The sequence below is a fragment of the Jaculus jaculus genome, chromosome 6, assembly GCF_020740685.1.
Source record: "Jaculus jaculus isolate mJacJac1 chromosome 6, mJacJac1.mat.Y.cur, whole genome shotgun sequence".
NCBI lineage: Eukaryota > Metazoa > Chordata > Mammalia > Rodentia > Dipodidae > Jaculus > Jaculus jaculus.
The window spans coordinates 23,331,264-23,355,274 of NC_059107.1; the positions used below are offsets into that span (position 1 = coordinate 23,331,264).

General features: G+C 39.3%; 1 protein-coding gene across 9 annotated transcripts in view; it reads left to right on the forward strand.

The window, feature by feature from the left end:
• The window catches only part of Tenm2 (teneurin transmembrane protein 2), a 1,398,763-nt gene that overhangs the window by 610,037 nt on the left and 764,715 nt on the right, over positions 1-24,011 (forward strand). For 2 of the 9 annotated variants that reach the window (XM_045152022.1, XM_045152024.1), the window contains exon 1: positions 11,176-11,865. The exons of 6 other annotated variants lie outside the window; for them this stretch is intronic. In XM_045152022.1, coding sequence (XP_045007957.1) covers positions 11,823-11,865 — 43 coding nt within the window. In that variant the 5' untranslated portion in view covers positions 11,176-11,822. Of the gene's footprint in view, positions 1-11,175; positions 11,866-12,409; positions 12,473-24,011 lie in introns of those variants that run through there. One more of the 9 variants, XM_045152023.1, reaches the window with a different exon arrangement.

Consider the following 24,011-nt stretch of genomic DNA (forward strand, 5'->3'; position numbering starts at 1 on the left):
GGAAAAGAGAAGCAGATTCTCCAATGGAGAGAGAAGTTAGCACTGGATAAATGGGGTAACGACTATTTTAGGAGGAATTTAATAGGTGTTGGTCCTCTTGTAGCCCAAGATGAGTGGAAGATTGATATTGGAGAGCAGACTCAATTTTATGGATGTGGTTCTGACTTGTTTCCCAGTTCCAGCTATGGGTTCTACTCCATTGAGCAGATCTATCAGCCAATTCAAGAGCAGTTTGTTACCCACCATGGCAGTGTGCCACTATTGCACTTGGGTGAGCATCACATTGGGTTGTTTGCTGCTGAATAGCTTAGACCATAAGTTGCTTGGACAGACGTTGGCCATTTTCCCCCAGTCACACAGGTAGCACCTTCTGGCACTAGATAAGCCAACGGTCTGGGGACTGACTCTTCCAGATTCCAGCCAGTTCTCTCCATGTTCTGTGCCAGCAGCATATGATGTCTTTGGCAGTATGGTCTCACCATTAACCTTTGGTGGGTAATCAAGTGCTCTGACTGAAAGCTGTCTTCATTTGGGAAACCTTGTAGGTCTCTCTGGTCAACAGCACATTGTAGATGTTAACTGTATGCTGGTACTGGGAGTTACAGATCAAGTAAAAAAAAAGGAAGAAAAGGATAGGTAATATAAAAGAGAAAGAAAGAAGAGAAAGAGAGAGAGAGAGAGATAGAGAGAGAGAGACAGGAGAAGATTAAGATTAGTCTTCATCATACCCTCTCTAGGGTCCTTTGAAGGAAGGATTTCTTTATCATGGTCATATCCCTGATTCAACAGTGCAGGCTCCTGTGTGCACAAGAATCTATTCTACTTTTGCTTGTATTACAACTGATGGGACCATCACATAGTCAGTGTGGGAGAGGACCATATAAGAATACAGATACACAAAGATAGGATTCAGTGGGAGTTCTGGGCTTTGGGATTAGCCACATAGAAAGCACGGGCATGCTAACGGAAGGATCTAGAAGAATCCAGAAAAGAAATGAGGGTTGAGTTTAATGATGGGAGGATTTTTTTTATATACATATTTTATTTATTTATTTGTGAGGGAGAAAGGGAGAGAGAGAGAAAGAAAATGGACACACCTGGGCCTCCAGCCACTGCAAACGAACTCCAGACACATGTGCCCCCTTGTGCATCTGGCTTATGTGGATCCTGAAGAATTAAACCAGGATTCTTTGGCTTTGCAGGCAAATACCTTAACTACTAAGCCATCTCTCAAGCCCAGTTATGATAGTTTTAAGAAGTGCAGAGATCTGATCTTCCTCTGAAGGCTGACCTTGTTTTGTATTCTCCCACATCATGAAAGAGGACAAGGCTAATAAGCCTTCCAGGGGTTGGTGATGTTCAGAGTATGTATGAGGTGACATCATAATGAAGTGAATGAGGTTAGGGAGAGGAACATTTATTGCCAGTAATGAGTCAATGGGTTTCTGAACAGTTTTAACTTAGTAATTCACTTAGTGCTGTGACTGTACATGACATCCTGTCAATATCATCATCAACTAATTTTTATCAAGCATCCTCCGGGTGCATGCACTTGCACTCACCACAGCAGAAGTGAGCTATGCTAATTCTTTCAGCAAATGTAGGATCACTGAGTGTTTTATTACATCACTCTGTGACTACCCAGAAGTCTCCAGGAGTGAGTGAGGGGTGAAGGGCACTCACATGTGCCATGACACATGGGGAAGTCAGAGGATAATCTATGACTATCAGTCCTCACCTTCCACCTCATTTCCCACTGCTCCTCTCTGGTGCAAGTTTCAGGAATTTCCTGACTCCACCTACCATTTCTAAGACATATTTGGAATTACAACTCATGTACCTACTTTAACCTGCTTGACGTGGTTTCTAGGGATCTAAACTTTGTTGTATAGGGCAGCAAGCACTGTTACCCATGGATCTATCTATCTATCTCCCCAGTCCCATAAACTCTTATGTTCTTGGGGTATATACAGAACCAGCAGAATCTGACTGCACAAAGAAAGGCTTGGGAGTTCTACCTTTTTTAATTATATTAATGCATTTTATTAACATATTACCCTAAACTGGGAAATTTTAGTCCCATTTAGTGGATACAGAAGTTGAGATCAGGTACAGGTTACGAGATTTGGTCAATCTTATATATTGGGTTGGTGGCAGATGTGGGATTGAAATATGATAACTTTTATTGCACTATACTGCCTCTCAGTGGTACATGTTATTCCCATTTCTTTCACATAGGAATATGTGGCCATGAAGATGCCAAAAAAAAAAAAAATCATACTGGTACTTCTGTCCTGTAAGAATTTGTGCCCAACACTAGTCTTAATATCAGCACAGCAGAGCCACTAGAAAAGTGGGATTTTTTTGTTTGTTATTATATAAGCCCCATATTTGAGGGGAATTGTCATTTGTTGAAATCACCACTTTTATGTTAAAGTTTCATCAGAAGAATGTTGTCGCTTTCTCAGTATATCTAGAGGTTTGGGAACTAGCTCATGAAATGAATTATTTAATTGAGATCCTTACATTTATTTTCTTCTGGAAACAGTGATTCACTGGTGGTAGTTTTTGATGGATCAATCATTTTCTTTCCTCTTTTCTTTCTTTTTCACTTTATTGTTATGAGAGAGACAGGTAGAGAGAGAGAAGAGGGAAGAGAAGACTAAGAGGGAAGCTGAGAGACAAAGGAGACAGAGTAAGAGAGGAGAGAGAGGAGGATGCACACACATGGAACAAAGATGAGGGAGTGAATCATTCCTCTTAAGAGAGTGTTACCTTTTGTGTGTGGGGTTTTTTTTTTTTTTTTTTAATGCAAGAGTTAAATTTGGAGCTAAGAAAAATTGAGTGGAAAGGGGCAGTCTAAATGCAGAATTTATTTGCAAATCTCAAAAGTAGCACCATGAAATGTCACGTACCCAGAGATGCAGTAGAGTGTGTGCCCTCCAGAATGTCTGTTTGTTGTAATTCCATCGCATTACAGATTTTAGTACATATCTCTCCTGAGCAGCTTCCAGAGCTTTTCAGATATTCCGCATCAGAAATTGCACTGTTTTATCCTGGATTTTACAAATAGCAACCAGATTATTGTAAAACAGAAATATCTGATAAGTCAGGTTGTGAATTGCTTTTGTGATTGTCATGGGTGAGAGTATTGAAGAAACTGGCACACAGTGCAGCCCACTAGTTACTGTAAAAAGAAAGCCCACAACACTGAATGCTTTTTTTTTTTTTTTTTTTTCTGATGAATACGTTCAAGGCTATGATCATTGTGCAACTTCTGGTTGGATGCTTTCAAATGTTCCGTATTGAAAAACATCAGTAAAAAGAACCAAATAGTCCACCAAAGCCTGTATTCAACCCAGTGGAGAGGAACGTAAATTCTTACTTAAAGTTTCATTGAGGCCAAGTCTATTCCATCCACCATAGAATGCAGAGAATTCGGCTCCTCTTCTGACTTGCTTTCCACTTTTACTTTATGCTAGGTGGCTGCCACTTTGGTTTGCACTTAAGGGGTTGTTCAAATCACTATGGAAAACAGAAATGGAAAACAGTTAAGACCGACTTCTGTTCAGCAGACAAAAACCAAAATGCAAGAACATGGTAATTAATGTTAGCAATTTTATAAGCAAAATAATTGGTTTTAATTGGCTAAATAAGATCTGATATAATTACAATATTCAATAAACTAATTTCACAAAAACTATTTATATCACAAGCCTTTAATTACATTATATACTCGGTACAGTTTTGGAAACAGAAATGGACCTGAATTATCTCATCTTTTTAAATGAGAAGGATACATTAAGGACATTTTTGAAACTTCAAATATTATAGTCTTAAGGTTTTTTTGTTTGTCTTTTTTTTTTTTTTTTTTTACTTTGGAGAATGTTTGTTTTATCATTTGAAAAACAATAATTTATAGACAGTCTGGGAGAGTTAATCTCTAGTGATTCCAAACAGAGGCAGTGTGTAAGAGAAAAATCTTCCTTTAAAAGGTGCTTTTGTCCAAAGAGAAGGGTTTGTTAGGATAAGGTGTGTTCTGCAATGTTTCTACTCCTATCAAATTACTCTTAAGAAAAACAAAGCTCCCCAAGGAGAAGAGTGTATCATATGGCCGGAAGGAACGTTAGAAGAGACCCTGTGGAACTGGGGAGGTGGCTTAGCATTTAAGGTGTTTGCCAGTGAAGCCTAAGGATCCTGGTTCTATTCCCCAGGACCCACGTAAGCCAGATGCACAAGGGGGCACATACATCTGGAGCTTGTTTGCAGTGGCTGGAGGCCCTGGCACAACCATTCTCTCTTTCTCTCTGCCTCTTCCTGTCTCTCTCAAATGATTAAATTAAAAAGATTAAAATAGAAAAAAAAAAAAAAAGAAGGGACCCTATGGAATGGAAGAAACCCACTTTCGAAGGACTAGTTGCCAACAGGTCAACGTGAGCTGATTTTGAACTAATGTGGAAATGGCTACAGAAAAGCCATATGTTTCTAGATGCCAAGTTACTAACTCTTCCTACCATGAGATTCTCAGTTTAAAAAATGAGTGAGGGCTGGAGAGATGGCTTAGCGGTTAAGCGCTTGCCTGTGAAGCCTAAGGACCCCGGTTCGAGGCTCGGTTCCCCAGGTCCCACGTTAGCCAGATGCACAAGGGGGCGCACACATCTGGAGTTCGTTTGCAGAGGCTGGAAGCCCTGGCATGCCCATTCTCTCTCTCTCCCTCTATCTGTCTTTCTCTCTGTGTCTGTCACTCTCAAATAAATAAATAAAAATTTTAAAAAATGAGTGAATCATGATATTAACCTGAACCAAGGTTGACTCAAAAATATATGTTTGTGTGTGTGTGTGTGTGTGTGGTATGTGGTGCGTATGGAAATAAATGAATAGACATATATTTATACTATGTTGAGGGTGTGAAAGCTATAAGAAATTTTTTCCTGTTTTTGCTCCCATTCCATTTATATTCTAGAAAAACCTTAAAGGCCAAGGACTGTATTATTAGGTCTTTCCCACAATTTCTGGAGGAAAAAATTGAATAACTATCAATACGTTCACTATAGAAACAAAATGAACAGGTTTTAATAGGCACATTCTACAGATATGTACAGCAAGACTAAAAGATATGGCCAGATATGTTACATAGAAAAATAAATACAGGACTTGAAACCTTCAGGTAACTTAAAATCAATGTGTGAAATAAGATTAGAATCTGGTAAAAAGTGACTAGTACTATTAGATGAATAATAGTTTGCTAACTATTTGACATGTCCAAAGACAGGATAAGATTAATTGTAAAATTACATGTAATAAAATGTTCCAGGCAATGAGTGCTTTGAAATTTGAGAAAAGAGCATTTGCCATGAGCTAACATAATCTAGAAAGGATTCTTGGAGACAAAGGAAACTTTGTATTGAACATCAGGTATTACACGTCTTACAAAACAAATTTCACGTGTGAGGTGAATATGTGAAGACAGAAGAGAGAACCAGGAAATAGGTGGATAGGGGCTGGGGAGACTGCTCAGCAGTTAAAGGCATTTGCTTGCAAACCCTGTCATCCCAAGTTCAATTCCTCAGTACCCCTGTAAAAAACAGTTACAAAAGTGGTACATGAATTTGGCATTTATTTGTCTGCAGTGGCAAGAGACCACCCTGGCTTATGTGTGTGCACTCACTTTTTTTTTTTTTTTATTTGAGAGTAACAGAGAGAGAGAAAGAGACAGAGAGAGAAAGATTGAGAACAGGCACGCCAGGGCTTCCAGCCACTGCAAACGAACTCCAGACGCATGCACCCCCTTGTGCATCTAGCTAACGTGGGTCCTGGACGTGGGTCCTGGGGAACCGAGCCTCGAACCAGGGTCCTTAGGCTTCACAGGCAAGCGCTTAACCGCTAAGCCATCTCTCCAGCCCCACATTTTTTAAAGAAATATTTGGACTTAGGGTAATTGCATTCACCAGTCATTTATTCATTTATCAAACATGTATTCTTTTGTTATTTATTTATTTTTTTTTGCAACCATAAAGAGAAACAGAAGAGAGAGAAATAGAGTGAGAGAATGGTTACACCAGGTCTAGAAACTGCAAATGAACTTCAAATGCATGTGCCAACTTGTACATCTGGCTTTATGTGGGTACTCGGGAATTGAATTTAGCTCATTTGACTTTTCAGCAAACGCCTTAACATCTCTCCAGCCCTCATGCATGTATTTTGAACACTGAGTGCCACACACTGCTCTAGATACTTGGAATATAGCAGTGAGCAGCAAACACTAAAAGGATCCTGGCTGGAGAGGTGGCTCAGCCATTAAAGGCACTTGCTTGCAAAATATGACAGCCTGGGTTTGATTCCCCAGCAAACACATAAAGCCAGATGCACAAAATCAGACATGCATCTGCAAGACAGGAACTAGACAGTGAATGATTGTGGAGGAAGCCTTGGACATTTATTTTCCTGCCTTGGATTAACTGCTTTGTAATGGTAACTGAATACATAAAGATCAGGTTTTTATGAAAATTGTTTGTGTGCCTTAAAGTTGAATGCAAGTTGTTAAAAATTCAACAACATTATACATCACTACATACAAAGACAAACATATTGTTTGACTTAATATTTTTTATGCTGCTTCAGGTTGTTAAATATAATGTAGACTTATTCAAAAAGAAGAAAAATGGGTAGGTGATTATTGCATTTACTTAAAAGAAAGAATGAAAGGTGACTTATTGCTGTGGGTGTTTGCAGGGTTATTACTGCCTTTCTATGTAACTTGAAGAAGAAGACTGCAGTTAATATCTTGCCCCCTCACATGCATGTAACAGGTAGTCAGAAGGGCCCTTCTTCACGTAGAAGGTCAATGCCAAGTGTGATGAAGAAGTCACTGAGGGTCACTTTTGTATAGTTTCTCTACAATGAGTTCATTCATTTCTGTCCGCATGTCTCATTCATATGTAACATGTGTCCTTTATATTATTTTGTGTAATTATGATGGTGTTCATAGAAAGGATGATGAAACCATTTCCTCAAAAAGCAGTGTCCCTGCATTTAAATGTGGTTCAAAACTTTAATCCTCATGAGCCCAGATGATCAAGCTGCCAACAAACATTTACCGAGTAAGCAAGCCACTTTGTTTAAAGATTTATGGAGGGTACTAGAAATGCAGAGATGTTTAAAACATGAATATCACTCTCATTTAATTTATAACGTCATTGGAAACATGGATCCAAAGCTGGAAAACTTAAGTAATGAGAAGCTAATGTGGACATAGCCTAGAGACAACCTGGAAAAAAAAGAAAGAAAAAAAAGAAAGAGCAAGGTTAGTATTCTGGTTTTGCCATTTTCTAATTGTGTGGCATCTGGTGCATTAATGTCACTGAGCCTCAGTTTCATGTCTGTGAAATGGTTCTAGTAACAGACACTCAGTGGGTTGTGGGGAGGCAGTAATGACTCCTTTCCATCCATTAGAAGCATTATTGCCAACTATTATTTGTTGTGAGCCATGAACTGAAATTTTTGCACATTTTTTCAGCATATATATATATATATGAGAGTAAGGTTGGGAAAGGATAAAAAGGATTTGACCAATGTTCCACAATTAGGAAGCAAATTTCAGGGTCAGGAATTGGACCTAGGGCCAAATCCAAAGCCAAGTTCCTAATTATGATGTACGCCACCTTTCCTGGGGCCCTTGGATAGCTACTGTGATTAAAGCAATTTCACTGTTGTAAACCAGGAAGGTCAAGGACATCCGTTTGGAGGACTTGTAACTTGTTCTCATCTTAGATCAAGAGATTGCAGTTTAAATATCCTGCAATAAAGAAGAAGATGGCTTTTTAAGGAGAACAGGGATGGCCCATGTGGGGCTGGAGGGGCTGTAGATAGATTTGGGGGCAGCAAGTGCCTGTCTGGTACTATAGGAACATTTACAGGGAGAGGCAGAGGTGACTGAAGGCGAGACAAAGGCATCTGCACTTTATTCTCTAAGGAATTGTGACCCTTTGATGATTTTTAGGCCAATACATAAGATAATGAAATAAAACAGACTTTCAGTTGACCAATCAATAACTATTGGGAATGGATGTCATTCAGCATGGCATTTTTAGAAGGTTACCCTGGCTTATGATGGATGAATTGGAGAAGAAAAGAAAAGCTCTTCAAATGGTTGTTTTCAATAAACTGTGTCGTGACAGTGGGAAGAGGTGTCACAACTAACTAGGTGCTGATAGAGAAGTGTTGGTTTGCCACAGATTAGCTGCTTTATATGTTAGAGCTGATTCAAGGTCACACCTGGAGTAATGTCACCCTCCGTCACTTGGCTCCAAAGTGCGTTCTTGAGGAGGGAAGGTGATAGCATTTTAATAGGGTATAGTAGTTGGCAGGCTCTGTCAATGTTCTCAGGAAGGTTCCTCCATAGCCCTACCTTGTGCTTGCCTCTGCACTGAAAAGGGCTGCCTGAAAAGACTCCTGGAACATGCAAAATCAGGAAGGGTCTAGGGTCTGCAAATGCAACACTGTGATCTTTAAGCAAGTTTGGAGTGGTATGTGACAGGCATCGAAAGCTGAGTGATTAGAAAGGAAAGAAATGAGCCCTGAGTGTCTCAAACACTTTTACATTTTTTACAGTGGTGTGGGAGTTTGGAGAGAATGCTTGCTTTGAGAGCAGACTTACATGTCTGGTTGTAGAACTTGTTGCATGGTAAGCACATTACCTGAGTGGAAAGACCCAGAGGGCAATGTGAATAATAACAAGACCTCCTGGAAGGAAGGTCAGAGTGGAAAGAGTCTCCACATGGCGTCCCTTCCGAGGTGAGTATATGTTATGTTACCCACTTGAAAAACTTGAAAAGATGTGAAAAGGATTTCCTAACAATGTAGAAGTTAGCAGGTCAAAGCACCTACTATGTGCCAAGATCAAGCACCACAAGAATCTGTATGTTGTTCACTCAAAGCGACTACCTACAAAGCACACAGAATCATGACCGTTTTAAGACAAAGAAACAGCCATAGTTAGGGAAAATAACTTGATCAAGGTCAGGGAACAAGCAGGTGGTTGTAGCTCAGATTCAATCCCTTGTAGCCTAGCTCCCCAGACTAGGAATTTTAACTATGGTGTCATGCTCAACTATGTAAGCAGGTAAATATGAAGCTGTCTCAGGGCAAAACAAGTGGTATGAAAGCACATTCCACTAAGAAATGTTAACATAACTTGGGCCACCTTTGGTACCCTCATTTAATTAGATAGTCCACCTTATTCAAGTTATCTTGAAGATAAATCATATCTAACAAACTATAAATGGTATGTATCTTACACTCCACCCTTCTTACAAAGGACATGATAAATAGGAGAAACTCCACTGATAGTCATTTATAATTTAAAAAGAAAATCTTGATTGTCTGGCCTCAATTTTTCTGTATTTTTCATTGACTTCGTTTTGCTGATCTGTTTAATAAGCCCAGAGCCCCTTCCTTGCTTCTGTGCTACTGAAATAGTTGCTACCTTATAACAGGGCCTTTATTTTTGTTAGAATAAAAATCTAGTCTATTTATTCCCTTGTATAAAGTGATGTTTACGTACACACCCTATATCCATGATGTCATTCAGAGGAAGCTGCTTCTATCACACTCTGCAAAATGTCTGTGGAAAATACGGCATTTACTAAGCACCCTTTCTCTCAAGGGTCTCCGGGCCTTTCAGCTTCCTTTCTGGTCTACCTCTGACCACTCTGTCCTCTGGCCAGCAGCCATATGTTTGGCCGTGGCATGTTCTCCATTCTCTGTGCCTCCTTAAGGATAAGTAGAGTTGCATCCAAAGTACATTGGGGTACTCCATTATTTGGGTACAAGCAAAAAAAAAAAAAACTCCTACTATTGGCAGAGCATGAAAAGTATAATGGCCTGAGTTTACAAAGATTAAACAAGCCCACTTCAGATGTAACATGTGACATAGTGACTGGGGCAGGCAAAAGAGGGGTTTTATTGTTTTTGGACCACTTCTCATTTTATTTCTGGCTCACACAGGAATTCCAAAATACAAGATGTTGAGGGTTGACACATAGGTTCTTGAAATATAAGGTGATTGAAATAAAACAGTGGAGTGTTTAGGGTATTTTGTTAGTGTTGCCTTAGTTGTTTGTTTTTTTAAGTAGTAACTGTTATAAGTAGGGTGCATCAATTTTACTTTTCCATTATTAGTGGTGCATAATGTTGAAGAGATGTTCCGTCAAAAGATTGGGCGTCTCCTCTTCTTGCTGGCTACTGTGTTAGCTCGGGTTACCATGGAAAACAGGCAGTCATTTTCACCAATAACTAACTTCTACCAAATACTTGACCTTGGAATCAGCAATTTACATCCTTATAAAAGAGGTCACTGTGGGAATTTAACTGTGTAATCCTGGCCCCCATGTGGCAGGAAAGGAGTAGAAATGGAACAAAGCTGGTGAGACAGCATTTGAAGCGGATTGAATTGGGAAATCATTTCTTTTCGACTTTGTTTTAAAAATGGAACCTACTTTAAAAAACGGTCCAGGAAGGCAGAAAGATACCGTCCAAGTCTGTGGCAATAGTGACTCAAAAACTCTGCCCAGGGCACAAGAAAGCAATCTGGTTGTTACATTTGGAGGGAAACCAGGAAGGATTTAGGATTTCACTTTCTTCATAGTCTCTTTCCCAACACCTTTCCTTCAGACATCATGTCTCCCCTTTTATTTTCCCTTTCTAAAACCGAGGTAGAGAAATCACCCTTCACACTTGAACCAGGAAAGATCGGTTTTCCAAGTACTAATATTTTGGTGTGGGCTTTTTTTCTTTATAGACAATTATCAAGACGAAGCATTTGTCTCTTCTTTTGTTTACCCGTGGCAGTCTGTCAGCAGTTATGATAAGTAGAGTTCCTTCTGCCAGTAAAACTACATTGCAAATTGCCGTAGAAATTAGCAGCTTTCATTTTTGCCTACATAAATAAATATGCGAAATAAATTGCACATAAATGCATCCTTAAAAGAAAGAGAAAAATCACAGGTACACACGGCAACAGTTAAATGCCAATCAGACAAAACCAGAGACACATTGCGATTATCTCAGTTTTCAAACCTGGAAGATACACGAATGTGTTTCTAAATGAGAGCAGTGGTGTACAGTGCTCGCAGAGATAAAAACAGAAGCTGCCAGACACGGCACTGTGGCTTTATTCTGAGAATCCTTTGCCTGAAACCCAGCTCTATCTTTTTCCCCGTGTGTGTATCTCTCTCTCTCTCTCTCTCTTTCTCTCTCTCTCTCTCTCTCTCTCTCTCTCTCTCTCTCTCTCTCTCTCTCCTCTCTCTCCCTCTCCCCCTCCCTCTCCCTGCATCTCTCCCTCTCTCACTCTCTCTCCTCGCTGTCTTTCCCTCGCTCATTGTTCTCTCTCCTGCCTTTGATGCACATACGTTGACACATTCCATCGACTCCTCTCTCCTCTGTTCTTACACTCAAGCCTGGCGGTGCCTTCGCCAGGCAGCAGCAGCAGCAGCAGCAGCAACAGCATCTCCTGCGAGTTTGAGTCATGTGTGCAGCTCAGCTTGATGGAACGGTCCTTTTCTGCCGTTTCACTCTTACAAAAGATTAGAAGGTGGCGTCACATTGCTCCCCTGTTCCTTCCTGCAGGAGGGACTTAGAAGGAACAACAAAAACTAATCACTTTCAATAAGTATCTTCTTGCTGGCAAAGAAAGAAAAGAAAAGAAAAGAAAATAGAGAGAGGGAGAGAGACAGAAAAGAAAGGCAAGGGAAGGGGGAAAGGCGAGGGGGGCGGACTTAGCGGTGTAATTTGAGACCGGTGCTGAGGGTTGGAGCGAGCTAGCGATGCTGACTGCTAACAAGGGAAGGAAGCCTTCAGCTGAGGCAGGTAAGAGCGCCCATCGGAGGGTTTGACCGAGTGGCTTAGTTAAATCTCTGTTTCCACCGTTTTGTAATTGAGAAAGGCATCCGTAGCAGAAGCCGATTTTTCAGTCGGCTTCCTTTTGTTTAACATAGAAAGTACCTGTATTAATTTTGATGAATTAGAGCATGCACACTGAATTCAATTGAAAATAGATTTGTATAGTAAATGCATTTATACCCGATGCTTTCGCCTCCCTTTTATTTAAGAGGAGAGAAGAGAAAGATGATTTGGATCAGAATAGCAGTTTTTATTACGTGAAATTCTAAACAGCTAAAGAAAAATATATATATATATATATATAATCCAATTTGATACTGCTTTGGAACTCCAGGACGTAAACCCTGGTTGACAGTTGGTATTTGAATATTTTCTTCTGACTGAACTTCTGATGCGTTACAATAATTTTTCACCAGAGGTTTAAACCCGGGTAGAGTTTATTTAAGTCTAGCTCCTCGGTGCGTTTGGTTTGGAGCTTGTGGGTGAGGCGGTTCTTTTATCTCTGTGTCAGGTTGACGGTTCGGAAATGGAGACTAAGTGTTGTCCCAGATGAAATATGAAGTTAAAACATCAGGTGAGAGCATGTTTCAGAAATGCACCCGGTAAATAAGCAGGATCACTGGGTTCTGACAGTTTGGAGCAGCAGTTAACTCTGGCGGTGCTGCTGGATAAAGCCCTTCCATTCTTGATGGAGGGGGCTAAGTATCAGGTTCAAGTCGGAACTTTGCCTCAGGACCCTGGATCTTGAAGGCCTGTAGGTAGCATTTAGGAAGGGGGTCCCTTTTGTGCACGATAAAACGAGAGTTGTGGATTATATTTGATGGCATTTCCTCTTTAGAAAGCTCTGGGATGAAGCTGAAAAAAGCTCATGTCTATTTTCATACTGAACAAACACAAAATGTAACACACTGGAATCCTTTAGAGCTGGATCCTTGTCACTGCGGTTGTTGTTGTAAAGTTTGGGATATTTGCTTTTAATCTCACTCATTGTGGATTTTGTGTTCCTTGCCTCTGCTGCTCAAATTTCTCACTGCCGTGAATGAAATGATATTTGAGAATGAGAAAAAGACAAACCTCTAATGGACCAACTTTTTACATTTAAGTGTGACCAAAATATGAATTCTATTCGGGTTTTAACCTAAGATGTCACCTGATATATTTAAATTCATTTAAAATTATTTTTGGATGGTGATGGAAAGACCTTAATATTAAAAGTCCACAATTAGGTTAAAATACTGCTTCTTAGAAATGAAATGTAGAAAGGTGACTTCAATGCCTCTAGGTTTGGTCTTAGAGAGAACTGCTCTCCTGTGGCATTGCTGAGGTCAGTAAGCACACATTAAGGGTGTGTGATATATTCATTTCATGATCATATTTTATTTCTTGCTGAGTCTCCAAACTGGGCTTGCTCGTGCCCACCTTGCTGTGTATTGTATATGCAAGGCCACCGGATGGCATGTGGTGGGTGTGGATGTAGTTTGTGGCTTCAGCTTGGTGAGCTCTTCACAGTTCTGTGTAATAGGCAGTGAAAACCAAGTATATAGATCTGGTAAGACTTCATCCAGAGATTATACCTGGCCCGAGTTCCCTGGGAAGCCCACTGTTCAGGTACAAGGAAACTTATTATTATTATTATTTTCTCAAAGAGCATAGAAAGATATGGACAAGGAAAAGAGAACCTGTTGTGGGATATCTAGTGGGAATGTGCTCACTGTAGCTTAGTGAGTTTTAAAAAATTGTCTCACATATCGTTTTCTGTTTTTCTTTTCTTTTTTTAAATTAAGAAACTTCACAGAATCTTAAAGTAGGTTTTTTCCAGTTTGGTCTTTTCCTGGACTAGTTTCTTGTCTAAAATCTTTTTTCTAACTCTAATGACACCTAACTATTGAAGACTGTTATTCGGTTCTGTTAATGAATATGTCTTTAATAAGTGACAAGTGTTGAGAAGACAGGCCAGGGGCAAGATGTTATCTTTCTCATACATGCTTTTGACTTTTATTTATAAAAATGACTTCTTCAAGGTGAGACAGAGATAAATTCTAAGAAGCAACTGGGGTACTTGCACCACAGTGCCATTAAGCTAAAGTAAGCACAGATAATTGCATTATAAACTGGATGGTAGGTCAGCAAGCACTTTTCAGGTAGATGGTAATCAATGGTATCCCTATTCAAACTATCTAATTCATATAAATAGCATTTTTCTGACTTTTCCAGTAGATGTTGCTGGAGAGCAAAGAAAAAAAATCATTTTATTTTGCAGGAAAAAAAAAAAAAAAGAAATGCAGTAGACTTATAAAAGGCAAAGAAATAAAAAGAGCCTTCTCCCTAAAGTCTGCTGATAGCATTTTGCATAATTTGATAATTAATGAATTATATTGAATCATTACCTTTTATGATGTCCTATAGAAAGCTATTAAAACTTGAGTTAGATTTTTAAATTATGAGCTTGTTCTCCTTGGTCGCTATATATAATGTCTGTTTGCTGTTTGCTGTGTTTTTTTTTCTTTTAAAAAAATCAAGTTAACTGCACATTACTATTCAGAACAGTTCATCCCTGAATGTTAAAATCCTTTAACATGCAAATATGATGTCAGAGGAAGGACTGAAATAGAAAACCCTGAGAAGAGTAATGACCAAACGCATTATAAAAATATGCACCAGTTGCCAACATGTAATGAAATATTAAGAAATTAAAAGCATGCAACCTCCAAAGTAATAGAATTTCATTGCTCTGAGACTGTTTTCCCACTGAATGTTAAGTGCTTAGTAGATGTACCAGTAAGAAACAATCGAAACCCTCCATGGTTTGTCACTGAAGTTCTTTCATCAGATGATTTTGAAAAATTAGCCCAATAGGATTTTCCTCAGAATGGGAAATGTAATTAACATTGGATATTAAGTGCCAGATTTCCAAAGCAAAAGCTATAGGACTTGGTGGAGAAAATCGGACTGGAAAGAGCAAATAGGAGTGAGACGCTGAAGGGACCCACGGTGGAACTTCTCTGCTGGTGATCACTCTGATAAAATGACAAAGGCATCCCCGAGGAGCCCAGGCTTCTAGTAGCCAGACACAAACTGATGCAATTTCAAGCGACCAGTCACCTCTAGCAATGGGAATATTTATTTTTAGAATTGATCAATTAACCAATTTCAATGGCCAAAGGGAAGTGTATGTAATATATATATATATTATGAGAGGATTGTTGGGTATTGCAAAATCAGTTCCAGACAGAACCTCAGTACATTGGAGAGATTTTGGATTTTCTTACCTTCTGGAGACCTGGTTTCAAGCTGGTGGGTTTCCCTTCTGCATCCCCTTCTTTGTCAGTTTTCATTCCAGAGGTGTGAAATGCTCTACAGGATGTTTTGTTTTAACACCCATTCAGTTCTAGTTTTCTGGGAGGAAGAAGCTTATATTTAGAAGGCATGAGTGTTAGCTACATCTGCTTTGTAATTAATACTAGAAGTCCACTGGGTAACGATAGTCCAGGGTTTTGCTCCTTCTTCCTTGATTCAAATATATATTTTGTTTTTGACACATAGTAGATTGTTTATTTTTCTCCTCTCTTTAAGTAGGAAAGGGTTTCATTTTGGTGGGTGACTGTGTATTCCAGTTCTCTTTTATTAGCTGTCTGCTTATCCTTTTTGTCATGGTAACTATAAAGGGCTGTCTATGTCCAAAACACCATGAATTCAGTGTACCTAACAATAAGAAATTTCTGTCCCTTCAGTGACAACCCTATGGAGACAGAAACTATGACATGTACCTAGAGAGCATACTGGATGCACCAAATGATCTAGGGACTGACAATGTCCCTGAGCCAAGCAGGAGAGGAAAGGCCTTTGCATGTTGGGCTCGTGGGGTGGGGGAGGGTCTTTTGCATTAGGAGGGTAAGATGACAGCATGAAATAGTCCAGCTCAGCAGTACATAAGGGATCGTGTGGAAGGCGGAGCCCCTAACAGAGACTGATACTGACACAATGTAAGGCCTTGAATGGTCCATCAAATTTTCTGTCCCCATGGGAGACATTGTGATATGACCATTTTATAGAGTAGTTGAAACTCAGTATGGGAAGAGTGAAGGAGTTGAATATGGATACATACCATGTAAGTTTTCTCCAAAAGATTCTGAAACATTTGTCTAGAGGACATCTATTCTCCTATTAAGTCACAGCCTTATAGGGGTATTGGTACTATGGTACTGTGCTATTGGTACTATGAGCATTGCCTCAACTTTTCTGGATGTTGTTGAGGTAGGACAGAAAATGCCTGGGTGTGAAACTCAAGCTCCACAGATAACCATTGCATTAGCATAGCCACAGGTAGAATAATTGAGAAATACCACTGAGGGGAGGGAGAGTGGCTCTGAGAAACACCTTCCCATTATAATTATTGCAATTTCTTGTCTGTACTATAGATGTCATGGCCTCATTAGGGAGGGATTTTGTGTATATGCATTTATTTCATGTCTTTATAAGAAAAACTATCACCATTTATGGAAGATAAGATGTGGTTTAGAATGTGTGGCATTCTGTCTCTGCTGTTTGGACATAATCAGTGTTAGATTTATCTTCTGTCTTTTGACATTGATTAGGAGGGATTTGTATAGCCTTTGAGAGTTTTCATTTCTCTGAAAAGGTATATACTTTATTGGAATTAATTGTCTCCCTGAATTACCCGTGTTGTCAGTTGCTTTCTATAAGCCTTCAATAGCTCACCTTGAACTCCTTAATGCCTACGGAATTTGACAACCTTCGTGATGGGGACTGCTAGGTTATATAATGGAAATTTGCATGTAAACATATAAGATGATTTCTCATGTTCAATAGGCTTCACAATGGGAAGGTACCACCTAATTATTAGCAGAAGTAAATTAAGAGGAATGCCACATTTTCCCTTAGAAATGCTGGTCTTACCTGTTTAAGTGCATGGGGTTACAACCATCACCTCACAACTACGCTGTAGATGTGTGACTTTCTGTGTCCTCCAGCCACTTTAATTTAATTTGTTCCTTTTACTTTTCCAAGCTTTTCATCTTCCCACCATTTTAATACCATCAGAGATGGGGGGCTGCCCATGACATTCACACTTGACATTATCAAACACAAAAGACATCACTCATACACTTGACTGCATTACAATGCAAGGGAAAAAATAGGTCCCAAAGGCTTAGAAATTATTGTCTCATACCTTGAATGTAGGTGGATTTTTTTTTTTCTTCTGTTTCCTATAGCCTAGCCTTATTTGACTGTTTTTGCTTCTGTGTGTTTGTAGAGGGTTCTAAAATCCCTGGGAAAAAAAAAAATCAGCACTCACAAATCCATAAGGTGCAAAACCTTTATATTCACTAGAAACTACATATGTATGCAGTTACTTTATTATCTCATAGATGCTAAGCACCAAACACATTTGGTACAATGCTAAAGTTTCTCTTTGCATTCAAGTTGCCTTTTCTCTGCTGACTTCAGTCTGACTATTGTGGCCAAACCTTGTTGAATTCACAAAGCTCTGGTCATTGCATTTCTTTCATGACTGCTACAGAGTAGGTCAAGCAACTGTAGTTTTTATCTTTGTGTGTGGTGGGGGGGTACTGGAATGAAGGTGGGGAGAACATTCTTAACGTAAATATAAATTGACCTGTAACTTTCTTTGCCTACTCTTCTGAGCATTGAATTCAAGTATATTATACCTCAGCCCCACACTATGTAAGACAATTCAGGTGATCTGAACAAATATTTATCACATTGTGGTGAATTACTTCGGTAGTATTACATCATGCACCAAGATCTGTGTGCTATGAAGCTCTGTAAAACAGTAAGCTACAAGGCATCCTGCAGGTTTAAAATACTTCTGCAGCCTTGTACTTGGGAAGGATTTCTGTAATTGGAGACAATCTAGTAAGGAGAACTTTTTAAGCCATTAGAGGCCAAAATACAAGTTTTTGAGAAATGTGACTTTACAGGCTTGAAACTGAACGGCTTACAAATTTCTCTTAACTGGAAGGAATCCTAATTGCCTATATAGTACAGTCCTGATTATCCAGGGTTTGAATTTCCAGTATAGGGATTACTAGGATTTCTTCCCCAGCTCCTTGTCTTTGCTCTTAACTACCTGATGTGAATCATTTCTCTCATCGTTGGTACCTCTGCTAATGATATGGAAGGGCACATTCAAGAAGCAAAATTCAAACCAGTGAATTTTCATTCAGAAGATGTAATTATGTTAAAAAAAAAAGTCTAGTTTTTTTTTAAAATATTCACTTACTTTGGCCTGCTAAATTCCTGTTGGGGTGGGCTGGGAGGGAAGGAAGATTTCCTTCTAGCTATAAATAATGGCTTACTTTACCTGTTTATATATCAACAATCTTATCCACCTATTTAAACAAAAGGGACAATTAACCAGTCTGAATACTGTCAAATTACTGGAAATTACATTATGTTGACTTATGTAACTGCCCCCATGCCACAAGACAGACTACCTGGTATGATTAACCAGTTAGGAATTGGGGGCAGCAAATCTTTTAAAAGGCAATGGTGATAAAATCGGGGAACTTTTGAATTGGATCAGGGCTATGGTTGGCAAGGGCCTTTAGTGATAAATGCAAGAAAGGTTACGAGTCCAATAGCCCAGTTATTCCACAACATCCACCTATTTCCATCATTGGCAGTGAACCAGATATTCCTCCATAAATTATTTATTTTTACAATTTGACCCACTGAATGTTGACAGAGTCCTAAAGACCTCTGGATGGTTCTTGGACATCAGGGAAATAGTAAAAGGATAAAAAGGAGAGCTGACCCTCCTGGCAAGGTTTGGTGAGTCACCACCTACCTTCCACATCTGCAGAGCAGGGGCAGGTTTCAATGACTGGATGTAAGGCTGGACTCAAAACAAGGCTTCTTTTCTACTCTCATTCTTGTAGGAGGGACATTTTCAGAATTGTATGGTCACATCTCCCACTTTCTAATATTGTCTCCATCAAGCAATGCACATCAGCCCCATTAGGAAAATGTGAATCTAAACCATTGGTAGGCCTTTGAGTTACCTAATCAAAATTCAAAAGATCTATTTCTAAGCATACAATGTAATGAAAGTGATAAAACGCATATTATATAATATAACTGAGACCATAAGAAAAAGGGCACAAAGTGTTATTGTCTTGATACTTAAAAAAATTATTTTATCACTAGATTAAAATTAGTCTGTTAGAAAGAAATTTACGTGAGGTTTTTAAATGTTCATGTCCAGTCCATGATGTAGTTTTATAGCTAAAAGTGTTCAATTCACATATTAAATTAGAATTTAAGCAGTAATATAGCATACAAGGCTAAAAATGTAAAAATATTATTAGAAAAATCATTTGCAAATATAATCACAGTGCTGTACTGAAAACATGTTTCTATACATATATGTGTGTATATATATCTAGACATGTATATACACATGGAATTCCTGTAGGTATATACATCTCTTTTTCAAACTTCAGAGAGATAAGAGAGGGAGGGAAGAAGGGAAGGAGAAAGGACATATCCCTGTAAGACATAGGGTAGGCATATTCATCATAAAATCTTGTGGTTTTTTTCCAAATAGCATTACTTCCCCAAAATTTGACATACAGGGTGGTAGGTACCATGTATGCAAGATGAATGTGGCATAAATCTGTGTGTGTGTGTGTGTGTGTGTGTGTGTGTGTGTGTGTGTGTGTTTGTGTGTGCGTGCACATGTGTGTGCGTGCATTTATTTCTGGCAAATGAGCTGTGGGCATCTTGCATGGTAAGTGACATAATACCACAAGCTACACCTCTAGGCTAAGACATAATTCTTAAGGAATTCATGGTGTAGGCTGAAATCACACACTCTTTTGATGGTGGCGTTTCAGACATGAATATATTTAATAATTAGAAACACAGAGAGAAAAGCAAGGCCATTTGAACTTCTTAAGGCACCCCTGTGTCTGCTCAGAAAGGGAGATGGGTTAAAAATAAAGATGCTTATGATTTGAAGGGAGAAGAGCCTTGTAGAAAAGGTTCAACTCCTAACTAAAAATAAATGTGGCTTTATGAAAAAAAATAAAAAAATCAGGCCAGAAAGCCTGAATTCTCTCTTACCACCCACTGTGGATACAGGTCAGAAAGCAAAGGTATGATCTGATATTTGCTGTTCTTGGGTCCCTCACATTATTCACCCCAGAGAAAAACATGAGAGACTCTGTCGTGAGAGCACTTAGGATGGGATGTGCACTTGTAGTAAACACGTATTCATCAGGTCTTGTTTGACAGCTAAAGTACTATGTGTATCTTTACACAATGAAATGAGTTTATATAATTGAGCTCCTCTGCTTCCCCATCTGTAGGACACTTGTGATGTATATGTTTTAGGTGTTTACAGTCACATAGCGTATGTGATTTATATACATCCACGTAGTCTCTAGGGGTCAGTAGAATATAAGAAATGGGCAAACACTCAAGTTGAGATGAGACCCACAAATTCCAGAAACCATTTTTCAAATGATAAAATGATGATAGTCGGCTAATGACATTAAAAACTGAAATCATTAATCAGTGTTAACAAAAAAGCCATGTCATTCTTGTTCGTGAAATGAATCTAATCTATTTGTTTTAAGCAAATTTCAGATAAATGAGCATTTACATGGAAGGAAACTTGATAGAAACTCAGCCTGTAATTACTTTATTGTGTGCTTCATTAAAAGGGTGGTTTTCTAGAACACTTTTGGAGGTATTTTTTTTTAAGTATTACTAGACCAGAAAGGTAAATTGTTTTTAAACTCCTGACTGTCACACCCCACATAAAGGCATTCTTCTTTTAGCTGCTGTATCAGTCTCCTTGACTTTTAGGAATGAATGATTGGATGATAGGTTGCAATTTTATTTGTTTTTATGAACTAAATGTCCCTGATGTTGGAAAATGTGTTAGAAAATTGTGATTTATTTTCTAGATGAGGCTGAAATCGTTGACAGTCCAGTGTATTGCTGCACTGTTAAGCATGTTTATCAAGCCTGTCCCTGGAAAATTCATGCAGGAAAGGTATAGAAAATGACAGCATGTAGCCATGAACTAACTGAGAGTGGAGTTGTCAAAACCCCCTAACCCACCCACATATGCCATCCCATGCAAGGGAAGACAGTGCTTCATGGACTCAGATTTCTTCTGATGTTTGACAATGAATGATTTTATATATATATATATATATATATATATATATATATATATATATATATAATTTTTATTTATTTAAGAGAGAGAGAGAAGCAGATAAAGAAAATGTGTGTGCCAGGGCCTTCAGCTGCTGCAAACAAACTCCAGATGCATGTGCCACCATGTGCTTTTGGTTTATGTGGATACTGGGGAGTTGAACCTGGGTCCTTGGGCTTTGAAGACAAATGCCTTAACCATTAAGCCATCACTCCAGCCCTGGTTATCTTTTAAGTTAAGGTTTTATGCTTTGACTAAGAATTTAGTAAGTCCTACATGTGCTAGTATCATTCTGGCTCAGAACCAATCTATGAATAAGCTTATGCCCATGTTTATTTATTTGTGCCATGGTAGAGTGAATTCTTAGCTGAATCTCCTCCATGGCAAATCCTAATCCAAGGATTCAAAGCACAAACCTGTAAGAGGGAAGAAATAAATCTAGAAGGTATCACTTACAGTACCAGGGTAGAGCATTACAGCTAACACATACTCACATGGAGTCCATACTGTCCTATAGCAAGACCTACTTAGCATTTTTAGGGTGACCTTAGGGAGCATTTAAGAGAAGCTCAGGCAGGCTGGAGGGATGGCTTAGTGGATAAGGTGCTTGCTTGCAAAGTCTAAGGACCCAGGTTTGATTCCCCAGTACCCACATAAGCCAGATGCACCCGGTGGAGCATGCGTCTGGAGTTCCTTTGCATTGGCTAGATGCCCTAGTGTACCTAATCTCTCTCTTTTCTTTCTCTCTCCCAAATAAACATATAAAAATAAAGGTTGTTTCTCATCGAAACAAGAACCTTAGGCATAGATTGGTGTTATGTGTTGTTACATATATGTCATTTCCTCCAAGAGTTTATAACGTGGCTGGATGCCTCCTATCTATCAGCTGCTCTGTGGCTGAGCCCCTACTTCTGCCCTTCAGGAAGTTGGCACTCTGTGTTTACTCTCTACAAACCATTTCTGAGACTTCCCAACATTCATTGTTCAACCTTTTGGTTTTCTCAAATACTCCAGCTTGTCCCCAACTAACTGTAGTTCCTTGTTTCAGACTCAGTTTAAATGCTGCTTTTCCCCTAAATTTTCCCTGACTACTCCTTCCTGACTCTAAACTTGGGACTCCCCCACCAGCATCGTTCTCTGCAACCACCAGACCACGTCTTGTCTGCATACGCTTTGAAGCTCAGTGAGGGCAGGAACCATGGTGACCAGCTGTCCCCCTGCACTGTCAATGTCCCGCAGCCTAATGACGTCAATCTATGTTTAGTTCATCGACGAACCTTAAGGAAGTGTTTAAATACATGAATAATTTCAATGTTTTTGTATACCAATGTGCAAGAGCACACTTTCATGAACCCAGGGAGCCTTTACCTCTGTGTTTGTTCTTGAACCTAACTCCAGGGCAGGTTCAAAGTATCCTAGGATGTCACTTTGTTTTTGATACTTTATATCTACCTGGAGATACATACAGGTCCCTAAGCCCCAGAATACACATCCTTTTAAATGGAAGGGGTTGTATACTCACTTCTTGTGTTAATGATTTGGTAATTCTTTGATCATGTGGCTTGTGATGGGAGATGAAATCGGAAGAGAATTGGCACTGTAAGGGGTGGCTCCGTCCTAGTGATCCAGGTTGGAATAGCACATTTGGGATGCCAGGGCTTCTTCACAATACCCTGGGCTCTATCTCTGCCACCATGAACACTGATTTAGTCGATGTTCAGTGCCAGGAACGTGGACAGACAATTATGATTCCAACATGATGACGTAGAATCAATGTATATTGACTGAATTTTATTTGGTTCTAGGGGACCAGGTTACTTTGTTTCTATCGCCTCCCCCCTCAAATATTTATCTACTCTCCTTTGTAACCTCCTCTAAAGAAGTCTCATTAAGTTCCTTTGTATCATCACCTATTTGATAAGATCATCCTATTTCTAGTTGCTTGTAATATAAAGACATTTGTAGATACAGATCCACACTTATACATCATGTGACTGAGGTTTGTCCTCCTTAATGTCATTTCCTGTGGCCATTTCATTCTGGTAAGGGGCACATTATGGTAACTGGACAGCTTCACTGTGTGTGGCTATTGGAAGAACATGAATTCTTCTGTTCTTTTTGTGTATTTTTTTAAATTTTCTATTTTAATAAAACCATACCTCTTAAAAATAGTTTGTTTATATTTACTTGAGAGAGAGAAAGAGGAAGAGGTAGATGCACAGAGAGAATGGACATGCCAGGGCCTCTAGCTATTGCAAATAACTCCCGATGCATGTGGCACCTTGTGCATCTATCTTTACATGGGTACTGAGGACTCTAACCCAGGTCCTTAGGCTTTGCAGGCAAGCACCTTAAGTGCTGGGCCGTTTCCCCAGTCCAAAATCATACCTTTAATGTAGAAAATATTCTTAGAGTACATGGGACTATAATTAAAAGTGAATGTGGAACAAAAGCATGGGGAGTTTTAGTCTTATGCTTTTATGACTTAAACTCAGTCGCAGTCCAGCTATCTATAATCTCTAATGATAAAGGGTCAGTTTGGGATAGGCATGAGGAACAGGGAGGAAAGAATATGTCAATGCAGTATCTCTGTCTCATTATTGCTTTTGAATTATGTTTTGCCTTTATCATTCTACCCTGTGCACACTAATTTTTTTGTTATTGTCTCAAGAAGTATTTTACGATGAATATTAAATATGGGGCTGGAGTGAGAGATGATTCAGTCAGGAAGAGCTCTTGGTATATAAGCATAAGACCTGAGAGGGCCTGAGACCACCTGAGTTCGATTCCCCCTGTACCCATGTAGACAGCTTGTTGTGGTCATGCACATCTGTGGTTCAGTACTGCAAGATGGTGGCAGGGAGGCAGAAACTCTAGCCCACTGAGGCTTGCTGGCCAA